General features: G+C 36.0%; 1 protein-coding gene across 3 annotated transcripts in view; it reads right to left on the reverse strand.

Moving 5' to 3' along the window:
* Nucleotides 1-14,944, reverse strand: part of LOC106661879 (glutamate-gated chloride channel) — a 185,290-nt gene that overhangs the window by 27,153 nt on the left and 143,193 nt on the right. For all 3 annotated transcript variants that reach the window (XM_014385611.2, XM_014385610.2, XM_014385606.2), the window contains exon 3: nucleotides 9,705-9,782. In XM_014385611.2, the coding sequence (XP_014241097.1) occupies nucleotides 9,705-9,763 (59 nt within the window). In that variant the 5' untranslated portion in view covers nucleotides 9,764-9,782. The remainder of the gene's footprint in view (nucleotides 1-9,704; nucleotides 9,783-14,944) is intronic.

Here is a 14,944-nt window from a genome sequence, read left to right on the forward strand (position 1 = left end):
TCCCTGGCTTCATATTTTGGGGGAGGGCTCGCAACACAAATGTGAACTTGAGCGCCTGTTGTACCGGTGTTCTTCCATCGAAGAAAAACATTTTTGAAGGGGGTTGGGACCAAATTCAGGGTCGCTGAGATCCGATCCCGCCCCTTCCATTGATGAGTGCCGTGTCAATTTCTTTCAATTGCGGCCACCGGTCCCCTTAGGCGTCAGAAAAAGTCCAGAGGCGACGGTAGGGATCGAACCCACGACCGCGAGATCTACTAGCCGAGAGTCTGACGCCTTAACCACTCGGCTACCGCGGCCCCCTTCCATTGTTGATAGGCTGACTAGAACAATCGGAAACCAAGCTAGATAAGATGAGATAGATATTCTTTCCATGTAAGGTCTTGGTTGAGATAAAAAAGTCAGTGTCCCGAGCGGGATTCGAACCCACGACCTTCGGCTAAATACGCCGAGGCTATATCACTTGAGCTATCGTGACTTCGATCCCACTCGTGGCACTAACTTTTTTATTTCAACGACAACGATAGTTATATATTATTACAATACATTATTGTTATAATAATTATAGTTTATATATAATAGTTATATATTATTATTAGTACAGTAGAGTAGACTTACGCGCCTTACAGCACAAGGAAACGTGGACCTGGATAATCGGACCTAACTACAAGTTCACTTGCTGAGTCAGTATGTTTTCTCGCATCGCATGTTTGTCTTTTTCTTTATTTTCCCCTTACGTTATTCGTGAAGGAAACTGAAAAGAACAAACCTTCATCGAAAATGGCAAAACGACAAAACACTTGGGACCAGAAAGGAATGAAGGACCCGGATAATCGACGTCGACCTAACGAATTAACAAAAAGAGTCAGTACGTTTTCTCTCATTTTAATCGTATTCTTTACGTTCTTCTTACGCTTTATGAGAAAGAATTCCTATTCTTCTTGTGGAAGAAACTTAAGAGAATGACACATCTAGCACTGAAGAAGGCAAGATGTTCAAACGCGGCTGAACAGCAAGGCAAGACAGACCTGGATAACCTGAGTCGACGTAATTACAAGTTTATATGCTGAGTCAGTGCGTTTATTCGCACTTCTGTCTTTTTCTTTTTGTTCCACTTACGCTTTGTGAGAAACAAACTTAGTAAAATGACAAATCCACAATTGCAAAAGGCACGATGATAAGATGCAGCAAGGAAAGACGAACCTGGATAATCAGAGTTGACGTAATTCCGTCACTTGTTCAGTCAGTGCGTTTTGTCGTATTCCTGTCCTTTCATTTATTTTCCACTTGCGTTATATATAGGAGACAGGGGAATGACATGGCCATTGAAGATGTCAAAATTAAAAAAACGGATTTGACAGACAAAATCAGCTAGGATAGTCGGCCTGGAAAAGTGGAGACTAACTTAGTACAGGTTAAGTTTTATAACGGATACTGTGAAAAATGATAAAGCCAATTTTGGATGTGTCTGAATTCGTTACAGACAGCCAAAACCAAGACTTGCTTGACGATCGGAGACAACTTCATACTTCAGTAGAATTATGTTCTAAATCACCACCTTTTGGATTTCCAAATGTTTCGTTTTAAGTAATAACGTTTTCATAGGTTTAACGATTTTATTTATTCTATTAACACACGGGGGTGTCGTTGGCCGCAACGGTTTACGCGTTGACACGGCGCTCATGACTGTAAGGTAAAGGTCCCAGGTTCGAATCTAGCGGCCCTCCATTCGAACCCGACATACTTACAAATGGTTTTTTTTTTAAACGCACACCCCGAGGCTTGACATGACTAACTTCTGCTAAAAATTACTACACAAAAGGCTAAATTTGTTTTTATGCGTAAAATTGAAGGAAAATTAGAAGTTGCCCGCTTCGAATCGAACAACGTTTATAATTAAATCTAGTGTATATTTAACGTGTAAACGTCGGAAATCTAAACAGCGTCAGTTGTGAGTTCCAGGCTCCTTATGAGCGGGGAACCGTCTTCAGAACAACCCTTAGAAGGTAAATGAATCGTAAATCAGTTTTATACCCGGGCCGAGTCGATATTCCCGCCAGTCCCCGGCCTGCTTTATACGATATCCCATTATTCCCAGTCAACGTTTAACTCAAATTCACGTCAGAAACAAGCTTTGTCCAATTGTGAGCCGAGGAATTACATTCATGGAGAAACGCAACGTAAATTGAAATCAGGAGCCCGTTTTCTTCCCTGTACTATTTCCCGCCGTCCTGACTCTGTTTTTGTCCTTTAATTAAATTTCCTCCTAATTGACAGATGACCGAAAAAAGTCGTGTAAACTACTAACTCTAATTTGTTTTACATCATTGCTTGACTGAATATTAATAAATTCCTGGAAAACTTCATTTTTTGCCGTGCGGAGTTTCTTTTCTATTGGCCACGATAAATAAGCACGGTTAATGAGTCATGTTAAATCCTTAAATAATTAACCCTCTGCTAAAGTCTTACACTTCTATCTGATACAGATATACTGATCATTTATCACATTATGAATATTATTATATATCATTTTTATTAGTTATTAAGTTCCCACATTTCCATGGCCTGGGTGAATTACAAAACATATGCTGCTTGGAAAAAAGAATTATACACAGATAAAAATAATATAAATTTGAACCAAGTATTTCATAATCACATAAAGTGTGGTGCTATTCTTATGTTGTCTTGTTATTTATGAAATACTGACCGCTCCACACTGCTAAATAACACACATTTCTTTGTAAAGTTTGCACTAAAGAATCACTTTTTTCTTCCTATAATTGATTGAGTTTTATGCCCCTAGAGTTAAGGGCTTCGTTTTCCCGAGATGGAAGTGAATTATACAAGCCGGTGGCTTTGATCATTTTCCGTTGCAGATTTGATGCCCTGGGATCTGCAGTTTAATCCTTTCGCCGCCGCAGACATCAAATCCTGTGTGTAACAGCTATACAGGGATTAATAAAATATTGACGTAAAAACGATCTCTCATTCCCGCGCCGTCTCGCTCTTTTAAAAAGTTAAGACACTCTTGACTAAGAGGACAGTCTCTCGTTTGGCGAGACCTTCTGAGGCGAGAAAGAGGAAAATTTGACACACCCTCCGACATCATCTTCCATTCCTTTGTTTTTCTCCTTGTAAGTAACCCTTTATTTAAGCCGCTCCATTGAGATTGCGGGATTATTTTATACTTTCTACATTTCAATTTTGTACATTTTTGGCATATTGCTTTATTGAAATTATTTCCTTTAACAATTATTATTATTGATTTACATAACATTTATTTTGCAAAAACGAAACGTAAAAAGTTCACTAGGTTTCGTGGTCCGCTTGACCAACTAATATTCAAATTATTGAAAAATGGCAAAAAGGAGGGAAAATTCAAAAGGTGGGGTTGAGATGGGAAGTTAGTGTCCGAGTGGATCGAGGTCACGATAGCTCCAGTGGTAGAGCAGCGACGTATCTAGCCAAAGATCGTGAGTTCGAATCCCGCTCGTGACACTGACTTTTTTATCTCAACTAAAAACCTTAGTTAATTGAACGAAATTTACAAAATCTATTGTTTAAACTGTCCGGCAACTTACATCAGTATTACAGCTCAATATCTGGAAAAGAGAGTAAAACACTGCTTTTAAGTTTTAAGTTGTTTCTGGCCAGATTTTAGTTTCGGTATTTATATCATAAATTGTCAATTAATAAAATTAACTAAAACGAATTATTACATTTTTATCCACTAAATCCTTTACGCAACAGTCGGCAACTATCCCTGGTAGCGCCCGGACTTGGAGGGTAGATATCCAATATTTTCTCTTGCCGGCGTCTACGAAACATCTTTCAATTAATTAAGGTATTTAGTTGAGATAAAAAAGTCAATGTCACGAGCGGGATTCGAACCCACGACCTTCGGCTAAATACGCCGCTACTCAACCTCCCAAATTAAAAAGGTGGCGTTGAGATGGGAAGTTAGTGTCCGTGTGGATCGAAGTCACGATAGCTCAAGAGGTAGAGTAGCGGCGTATCTAGCCGAAGATCGTGGGTTCGAATCCCGCTCGTCACACTGACTTTTTTTTCTCAACTAAAAACCTTAATTAATTGAAAAACAACAATAGGATAGATTTTGCAGTTAGTTAAAAATTATGATTAGATTGCATTAAATTAAATTGAAGTCAATTTTATTTATATATGTGTGGTGATTAGTGACCGTTAATCGATATTTATTTAGAAATCGTGAGATGCGGTCTGGTGTGATGTAGGTTTCAGAANAAGTATTTATTTATATAATCAATAAAATCTTTTGGTTGTTTTCTCATTGGTGGTAAAGGCCAGTTGTCGCCTTCTTGGAGTGCTGATTTTATCAGCGGTACTCTAGTCACTTCATAAAATGAACATTTGTATATCAGGTGTTACCAATTTTGTATCCTTCCGATTTGGCAGCTGCATTGGTCGTCTTCTTCTAAGACCAAAGCGCTTAAGGTACTTTATGTTAGCCGTGGTTTGAAAGTGTCTGTGTTGTTTTAAAATTTATTTGGATGTCAGTTGTTATTGTTATCTTTGACAGAATGAAAAAACTTTTTGTCCATTCCCCCTTATTGCTGGTTTCAAATTCTTCATTCCATTTTTTGATTGTCCCTTTTTCTAATTTGTTTCTGTAGTGCGGAAATAGGCTTTCTTTTTGATCAGCTATTACCAGAATTACCTACCCGTGCTTTTACCCAGGATATTCATATTTTCCATCTTTTATGTTTTATTAATTCGTATATGTTCTTCCCGATCTGTACTGGGAATGGGAAATTGTTTTTGTAATTTTTTATTGCTGCCAATAAAGCATAGCTGTCAGTCCAAATTCGGTCCAAACATTCTTTTCCTCCTCTTCTTTTATTATCAGCCATTCCAAAGCTTTCAAAATCACCAGCAGCTCAGCCTGATTATTTGAACAGTCATCCGATAGTTTTGTTTGGGTAGATTGGTTTTTCTAATCCTTGTGCCAATACCACTGCAGCACATCCTACGCTGTTGTTAAATTTACTTCCGTCTGTAAATATTCATAGTAACTGCTGTCAGTTGGTTCAGATTAGGACTTGTAGTTTTTCCCATCCCATTTTTCTACAGGTCTAATGTTGGGTACATCTTTTTCGTTTATTTCCTTAAGATGTTATATAAATCTGATATTTCCACCAAGAGTTCTAGATGAGATGTTCCAGCTATTGTACATGAGACTTGGAAGGAGATGGTTCGGTATCCTTTTATGATCCTGAGTAACAGTAATCTTTGCATTCTTCGCAGTCTCTTTTGGCTACGTTGGTATTATTAGATTGCATTTAACCAAATCGGCGCCGCATAAGATAAGATTTGTACTATTGCTCCTTTATATATTATGTCTAGAGCTACACTCCCTAATCCCCAGTAGATCTTCGCGCCCCTTGATAGTGTATTAATTATTTGAAACGCCTTGGTACATATATAGTCTAGATGATTTCCTTTAAGTATTTGATCGAAAATCACCCCCAAATATTTAAGCTTTTTTACTTCTTACAACTTTTCACCCATCAAGTAAAGCATCACTTCCTTAATCTGTTCACTGTCTTGTAATATGAACAAAGAATCCGGGTTAAATTTTAAATTAATTGATTCAGACCACTATTCTGAATGACAGGGTGACTGGCGATAAGTGTCGAAAATTTCAGGAGGTGTTTCTACTCACCACATGCAACAAAAAACTTCTTGTAAACCCCTGTCCAAATCTAAACGGTAAAGAAGTAATTTCAAGTTTTTGGTTTTTTTAATTTTTCGACTTCCATATTGCTTAGAAACTTCAGAATTACTGACTGCAGAAAAATCTGGTTTTTTAGAAAAATTATTTATATTGCAAAACTGATGGAAAATTTCTGCACAAAAAATTCAGAATGTACAGAAATGTTGAAATTTGGAATTTTTTGAAAATCATGGATTGGTAACTGTTAATAACTACAAACTCCTGGAGCTTTACAAATTCTCTTAAAAGTTCCCCATTCCATTAGCTTCCAGAGGTATACCCAACTTTTTCGATTTCAAAATCAAATTTCGAAATCACCAACCTGAGGAAGTTGTCAGCTGATAACATAAAGCAAACTGATTGAATCGAACATTAAAGAACTGACACGAAACTCAAGAGCCAGACGGATTTTCTGGAAAATTTGCCGTGCCCCCCTTCATCCATACAAGTTTTTCCAACAAAATGCCAAATTTTTGGGCCTTCCAGAAGCGCAATTGAAAAAGTTGGGTATAGCGCTGGAAGCTAATGGAATCGGGAACTTTTTCGGGAACGAATTTGCAAAGCTCCATGTATTTGTAGATTTTAACAGTTACCAATCCAACATTTTAAAAAAATTCCAAATTTCAACATTTCTGTTTATTCTGAATTTTTTTGTGCAGAAATTTTCCATCAGTTTTACAATGTAAATAAGTTTTCTTAAAGCAAATTTAACGTTATTTCAGGTGGCAAAAACCAGATTTTTCTGAAGTCAGTAATTCTGAAGTTTCTAAGCAATTTAGAGGACCTATGTATGTCGAAAAATTTAAAAAAAAAAACAAAAAAAAACTTGAAATTACTTCTTTATCGTTGAGATTTGGACAGGGGTTTATAGGAAGTTTCTTGTTGCATGTGGTGAGTAGAAACACCTCCTGAAATTTTCGACACTTATCGCCAGTCACCCTGTATATAGCGCCTTGTGGGCAAAATATTCAGTTTCGTTTGTGTTTTTGCCAGTTACAATGATCATTAAATCGTCAGCAAATGCTATAGTTTCTATGTTTTCAGGAAATTTCTGCCTTAGGATAGAATTGTATAAAAACACACAAAATGCTCTGCAGCAAGAGCCTTGTGAGCCTTGTAGGCATCGCCAGTTTTGTTCCCTTTAGAAGCGTTTTGTTGTCAGTTGAAAATTTAGAAATTTTTCCATTTTCAGTTCTTTTTTGCCTATAAAAAAAACCATAACAATTTAGAAAAGACGCGATCCCATTTTTCTGGTAATTTCTGGTAAACGATTATTTCATTGTTAATTGGAATAATTGAGCAATAAGTAGATATTTGTTGGATCAATTTATCCCCGAGTTTTTATTGGCCGAATTTAAATTCACTTTCTATTTTGTTTTCCCCTTCGGTAAACAGACGGTTCTAGTATTTGAAGTGACGGTTCCGTGCAGGAGGTCGCAAGAGATGAAACATTAAACACGCAAAGGTTGTGCACGACCTGCTGCAGAAAACTGATCTATTTTTTATTAGTTATACAGAAACGACTTTATCTTAAGGCCGATGATACCTGTCATTGGTTTGTTTATAGCAAACGCAATTTTTAAACCATTAAAACGCCACAACATAGAAACAATAATACATTTCAACTTTCTGCAACTTTGTTTTTGTTCTTCATAAAATAAATTATGTCTTTGCTTTTTATAGGTCATGCTCTATGCAATCTCTTGTAATGCAACTGTTTAATCTTTATAATCTACCAACAAGCCTTGCTTTTGAAAGAAATAATATCCACTGAAAGGCAAAGAAGTTGCCACACTCTTTTTTTTATAGTAAATACATGCAATTGTTATAATTTTTATTTTCTGTTGTTTATTGGATTTTTTTGAAGAACAATATAAGATAAATAAATTAAATAACAAATTAAACTACTTAGGATACGACCAGGTTGGTGTCTCATGGATTTGGGCCAAACCTTTTTTGTGATTCTACACTATAAAATATGGGGCACGTTTCCGCCATTTCTTGTAAATAAGCCTTGGCTTCGACCAAAAATTATGAAAGTTGAACTTTTCCATTTTTTAATATTTTTAGTTCGCCGTTCTACTCACTCAAATCAGCTATGTGAATATAACATTTTAAAGAATTATTTATGTAGATTGCAATAAAAGTAAAAGCAATCAAAGTTTATCATAGCCAAAACATTTCCAAAAACCAAATATTTTTCAAGTAAACTAGGTCATACATTTTTTAAAAGCTAATATAAAATTTCGTTTTAGCACCTCTAGAGACCCCTAAATATGAATTGTTTTTAATTAAATTTATCGATTTTTTACCGACCGCTTAATATATTTCCGATTTTTAAGAAGTCGTCCTCGGAATATCTTATTGAAACGGAAATAATTCAAAAACGGCTAAAACAAGTTTAACGTCAAATATACAGGGTGTCCCAGTTCCTTCTGACGAAACCCAGGGAATCGATTCTATTCTTCGTTTGGAGTAAAAAATGCTCAGGAGAAAATTTTCGAAAAGTTCTCTATTTTGATGATATTCGTCAATTTAGGTGTTTTCAACTTTTCACTACCTTACCACAAAAAAACGCTTACAACTTCCAAAATGTTGAGACTACAACAAATCCAATTATACCATTTGAAAGAACGCTAAATTTTCTGTAAGATACTTCTATTTGCAATAATCTGAATGACACAAAATGTTAGCCAATATCAGTTGGAACATGTAAAAATTACATGATTTTTTTTTTTCAACTCTGCTAGAACGTTATTTAAAAACCTGGATATATCAACGTAAAGCATATTAGATGAAGAAGTTTTTGTGAAATTTGACAAGTTGTACGTATTTTTTTGTAACCTCAGTAGAACGTGCAATCATGACCAAAATTTTAAATTTTGTAATTTTGACATGTTCCAACTGATATTGGCTAACATTTCGTCATTCAGATTTTTGCAAATAGAAGTATCTTACAGCAAATTTAGCGTTCTTTCAAATGGTGTAATTGGATTTGTTGTAGTCTCAACATTTTGGGAGTTGTAAGCTTTTTTTTTTGTCCTAAATTGACGAATATCTTCAAAATAGAGAACTTTCCGAAAATTTTCTCCTGAGCATTTTTTGCTCCAAACGAAGAGTAGAATCGATTCCCTGAGTTTCGTCAGAAGGAACTGGGACACCCTGTACATTTGAAAAAAGATAAACGTAGCTTGTTAACGACGTATGTACCATAAAAATATGTAAAAGATTTCTCTAAGAAAATACATAAAATAACTAAATATTTTTGTGAGAAGTTAATCTCGTTTTTTTAAATATAAAGAAGTGTTTATTCAATAATTATTAGATAGGCTAAACCCGTACGACGTCTGTGTCATGCGGAACTGTTGGTCCGTTTTATTTATTTCTTTAATTTACATATTTTTTTAATTATCTTATTTGTACCCTTACTTTCTAGTACATTTTACATTTTTTACACAGTACATACGTACAACATAAAAAAATTACAATTATTGGTACAAAACCGCCGGAACGTAGGAAGAGACTTAACAGAAAAACAAAGGAAATATTGACTCAACGATTTATTTACAAAATGCAATTGTAAACACAAGTGGGAGATTTTATCTGTTTTTAATTACGAGTAATACTTTAAAACCAAATATTGTAGAAAGATAATTAATGGAGGATTGTCTAAGAGATAATTAAAAATATTAAGGCAGGCCACTTTTTCCCTCTCGGTGTACAATAAAAAACGACCGTCAGATCTTACACATTTCAACATGTAATTTATATTATAATTGCCTGAATGAAACACAAGGAAATAGAGTTAGAAAATAAGGGAGAGAGAGAAAAAAAGGTGAATAAAAGAGACAGGGAGAGAAATAAGGTAAGAGAGAGAATTTTCGAATAAGAAAAATAGTGTCCGGGCGAATGTTTGGTTTGTTTCTTAAGTAAAATGTATTTAAATATAACTTACCAACAAATTTGAGCAAGACAGATGATGGTTATGAGCAGAGATCTTTGTGGCGACAACATTTTATTCCCTCTTTGGCACCTGAAATGAAAAATATATTTTTTGTAAAAACTATTTCCAGTTGGGGTGAATCGAAAAATTTAGTAAATATCGGAAATGTTACAACCCCTCTCATCCCTAAATAGGTCTATTTTAAGTTGTTACGACGTTATCAATCGTTTTTGATGACCCATAAAATCCAAGTTCCTCGCCGATCGCGACACCGTCAACCTGATGGATTCTACGATATACTTTATATCCCAGCTATCATAAATGCTAAAAACGTAACACGTATGTGGTTGTATATTGCCCATAGCGTACACGATATACATTATGTATATAAATGTATTATTGTAAGCCTTTTGAAATATACGTTTTTTGATTAGTCATAAAAGCCGATTTTTATCTTTTAAATTGAATTTTTCCGACTTCCAAATGGTCGATTTGATACATTTAATTAATGATCTTGTTATAATTTCTATGATACTTTTTTTTAATGTACCATAAATAGTTTTCTCTTAGTTGTTAAGAGATATGGTGTAAGAAAGATATTTTCAATTTTAAATCTTCGCCTAGCTTTCGGAACTTTATTGTACTTTCTTCAGGGCTCAACAGTAGGTAGCATAAATAAACCATTTGTAGCCCAAAAGTTCTAATAAATGTTAATTATAATTAATTAATATTTATTCGTTGAAATAAAGAAGCCAGTGTCACGAGCGGGATTCGAACCCACGACCTTCGGCTCAAATAACGCCGCAGCTCTAACCACTTGAGCTACAGCGACTTCGATCTACTCGGACATCAACTCCCCATCTCAACATACAACCTTTCGAATTTTCCCTCTTTTTGCCATTTTTTCAAATGTCGTGTCATCAGGATTCGATTCTCGGCGACAAATGAAATGACCACGGAGAGCTTTAGAGAAGAAATACTTCTTTTGACTTTATTAAGTCTATTATATTTCGTGGTCCGATTGACCAAATAACTTCTTTCAATTAATTAATCTTTATGAAAGGCATTGGTTGAAATGAAAAAGTGTCATGAGCGATGATTACACGACATTTGAAAAATCACAAAAAAGGAGGGAAAATTCGAAAGGTAGGTTGAGATGGGAAGTTGGTGTCAGAGTGGATCTAAGTCAAGATAGCTCAAGTGGTAGAACAGCGGCGTATTTAGCCGGAGGTCGTGGGTTCGAATCCCGCTCGTGACACTATTTTTTTCTTTTCAACCAATGCCTTACATAAAGATTAATTAATTGAAAGAAGTTATTTGGTCAATCGGACCACACAATATAATGAAGTGAACCTGTGCTATCTGGGCTATGGAGCTGTGCCAGTCAGCGAATTATGCGAGTCATTTTATGATACCAGAACAACGTACTGCCGTGTACCTGGTAGGTTTATCTGCTGCAGTAATCATCTGGGTACGGTTGAGCAAGCTATGGCCGGCCAAATTTGCCATGGTTCCCATAACAAGGTCCTTGACAGTGCAGTGTTAGGCCTAGTACGCACTGGGATTCTTTGAGTCGACTCTTTGAATCTCCGGAGTGTCTCGGCTGCGTCTAGCCTGAGTCCGGGCTGCCCCGACTCATTGTTGCGATGAATTTGGTGTGTTGCGAGTTAGCATTTTGAGACTCTTTTGAATCCCATCCGATGTGGGATTCTTTGACTCAATGTTGCGCAACATTTGGCAGTGCGGACGTGAATCGGAACAAAAGCTCTTGCTTCATTTGTTTAGTTGACGTTCTAGTGAGTGTTTTCTTGAAGATTTTGATACTGTCTTGTATTAAAGTAGTGGAGTACCGAGTTGACTTTACAGTTATTGAAGACATACATTCCCATCGGAGCTTGTGGGATATATCATTCACGGAATACACAAATCGGGAAAAGCCAAACATTGAACGGTTTAACACAAAAATTCAGTGTTTCCATCGCCGCAATTGAAAAGAAATGCACACTTTAAAATGATAGTTTTTTAATGCACTTCCGATAGGATGCACTACGTACTATGCAAAAAAGAGCAAGGGAAATTCCTGAGAACTAGTTCCTCATCATTTTCGCAGGCACTGATGAATGTGAACAGAATTGTGGTCTGGACACGGTTCTTTGTCGCGGAGCAGAGTCGGGGCTGCATCGCAACAATGAATCGATTCAAAGAATCTTAGTGCGTTCTAGGCTTTATTAAGAAGACACAGAAGACCAAGTCCATTGGGTTGAATAGAAAAGTGAGTAAACAGCGAGCCTTGTGCGTTTTGGTGTTACTTTCTATGTAAATATGCGAAAACCAAGGATGATTTTGAATAAGGCCATAGGTTAATGCTCGCCGAAGAAGTATTTTCTGCTTGATTGAAGTTGCTTATTGAAGTTTATCGTGACTTCGATCCACTCGGACACCAACCTCCCATCTCAAGCTACCTTTCGAATTTTCCCTCTTTTTGCCATTTTTCAAATGTCGTGTCATCAGAATTCGATTCTCGGCGACAAATGAAATGGCCACGGACAGCTTTAGAGAAGATATACTTCATTTGACTTTATTAAGTCCATTATATTTCGTGGTCCGATTGACCAAATAACCTCCAGGTAATTCAAAAACAGTTTACGAATGAAGCTAAAAAAAGGGTCTTTTCTCATAAAAATGATTTTTACCTTGTTTGATTCTGTCTGGATCTCTTGTTTATTTTGTCGTTACATTTTATAGAAAGCGTATGATTTATTTATATCGTTATATATATAATGAGCCGTTTAAAATAATATCTGTTTCTTCCTCTTTTCTCTTTTCAAAAATGTCAATTTTGATTTATTTTCGTCACAAGGTAGCCAATTGGCATTATTACTGTTATAAAATCAATTTCCGCGGGGGCCGGATTTATTATGGAACGGGAGGGCGACTATTTCTCCAATTACCCGGCCTCGTACTCCATGTTGGATCACGTTAACTGGAAACGGGCCTCTCGTCTGACGGATAAATCTTGTTTTCAGCTGGAACAATGGGCGCCCTGGAAGCATTGGAAGGCTTAGCTTGTGGTGGAACGGGCGGAGCGGGGGTCCCAGGCACTGGTGATTAAGGGTGATGAACATCGGTAACTTACTTGGGACAATGCTCCTTACCGCTGCAAAACAGTAGTTACACCAATTGAACCTATTTATAACAGGTTAACCGACCCAGTTGCCGGATACAGCATACCTGTTAAACAAGGACTATAATATTTCCTCGTTCGACAACGAAAGGTCTTGAAATTCTGAACATTTTGGGAAATGGTATTTAGAAGTCAGAGTTGACTTATTAATTATTTATATTAATTGTACTTTTTGTCTAAGGTGTTGGTTGAGATGAAACAGCTAGTTTCATGAGCGAGATTCGAACCCACGACCTTCGGCTCAATACGCCTCTGCTCTAACAACTTGAGCTACGGTGAGTTCAATTCACTCGGACACCAACTCCCCATCTCATCCTACTGGTCCCGAATTTTGGGAAATGATGTACTATCAGTCTTGGATTCCTGGTCTAACGGGTGATCAAACGAAAACCTTTACACAACCCACTGAAGATGCTAAAAAAACAAATTTGTGCAGAATTTGGTAAAGAAGAAATTTAGAATAACAAGCACTATTACATAAAAATTAGAAAAAGATCAGTTTCACTGAACTCACACTGTGGGAATTTTTAAAATAAGTTGAAAATACAACGATAAATGTATGTAGCAACCGATTAGGTTTCGTGGTCCGATTGACCTGGTGGTGGTAGTGTAGTGGACACGAAGGTCGTGGGTTCGAATCCCGCTCGTGACACTGACTTTTTTCTCAACCAATACCTTACTTAATGATTAATTAATTGAAAAGTATGTAGCAACGTTAGTTTATGTAAGAAAATGTTTGATATGACCAACGACTCAACTGTGAAGTGAATAAGGGGTAAAAAATAATTCACAGATAAAAGAACTGGGTCCTGATTGAAAAGAAAGCAATAAAGTCACCACAATTAAAGATTTCAACGTTTGTTTATTGCTTATTTTTGATTAAGTAATAAATACATCAAAACTTCGTCTTTCCCATAAATAACTATCAACAATTTACAGCCTAGGTGTGAACATTATACGTGTATATATGAAAATCGAATTTTCCCTTCGCAAGTTTTTCCCTTCATCCTTCGTTTTGGTAACACTGTGGGCAACACTGATTTTTTGGTGTTTTGGTGAATTTTCTTTCAAACAATTATAATTAAATAATTTCTATTGACACTCATGTTGTTTTAATCTCGTTCAATTTTGTATGCATGTACACATATATTATTTACAAGGTGTATTAACTTCTATAATACACCCATTTAATTCGGAAACGCTTAACTTTAGCAAAAAATCGTCTTATACAAACCCCCAAGTTAATCTTGGCTAGGAATCGCGTGACTAAAGATTTAACATAACTTTCTTATCTAACTGGGAAATGACACTTTGTTATTTTAAATAAGAATACTATTTTTTAAAGTACAATTCGAGTCCTTGATTCTAGAGCTAATTTTATGCCACTTTTACTGAAAGGAAAATTTTCTAAGTTATGCCCGACGGAAGACGTGTGAGGGTAGTATGCTTTTTGTAACAAGATGGCCCACCCCGTTTATTTTGAAAATGATTAACTTTAGAAAAAAAATGGTCTTATAGAAACTCAAATTTAATTGTGGCTAGGAATCGCGTAGTGGTAACAAATTTAACATAACTTTCTCTTCCACCTGGAAAATGACACTAACTTTGTTATTTCAAATGAAAATACCACATTTTTTATTGTACGATTCGATTCTAGAGCTTATTTTATGCCACTTTTACTGAAAGGAAAATTCTGATGGGATTGACCATTTTTGTGTTATGCCCGACGGAAGAGGCGTGAGGCTTTTTGTAAGAATCTAATTTTGGTTACCAACTAATAAATGTATTTTTTATGAAAAATATGACATGTACGATGTTCTTGGGTTACTGCTCTCCTTGGGTTCAACATCATGTTTTTCAACCTTGTAAAAAATATTTCACTAATAAAACTTCTAAACAATGTACAAGTGAGTATGCTCTTGGAGTACTTATAAAATAAGGCAACTTTGGTGAAATCCCCGAAAATTTTAATGGAAACGTCAATGCCCGAGCCACAATTGTGTATTTCCTAAAAGCCATGGGTTTTGACATTTGTTATTTTTTGAGCGGCTACTGTGTATTTTGAAGC

This window comes from Cimex lectularius, unplaced genomic scaffold (genome assembly GCF_000648675.2).
Source record: "Cimex lectularius strain Harlan isolate CLEC.00 unplaced genomic scaffold, Clec_2.1 scaffold34, whole genome shotgun sequence".
Taxonomy (NCBI): Eukaryota; Metazoa; Arthropoda; class Insecta; order Hemiptera; family Cimicidae; genus Cimex; species Cimex lectularius.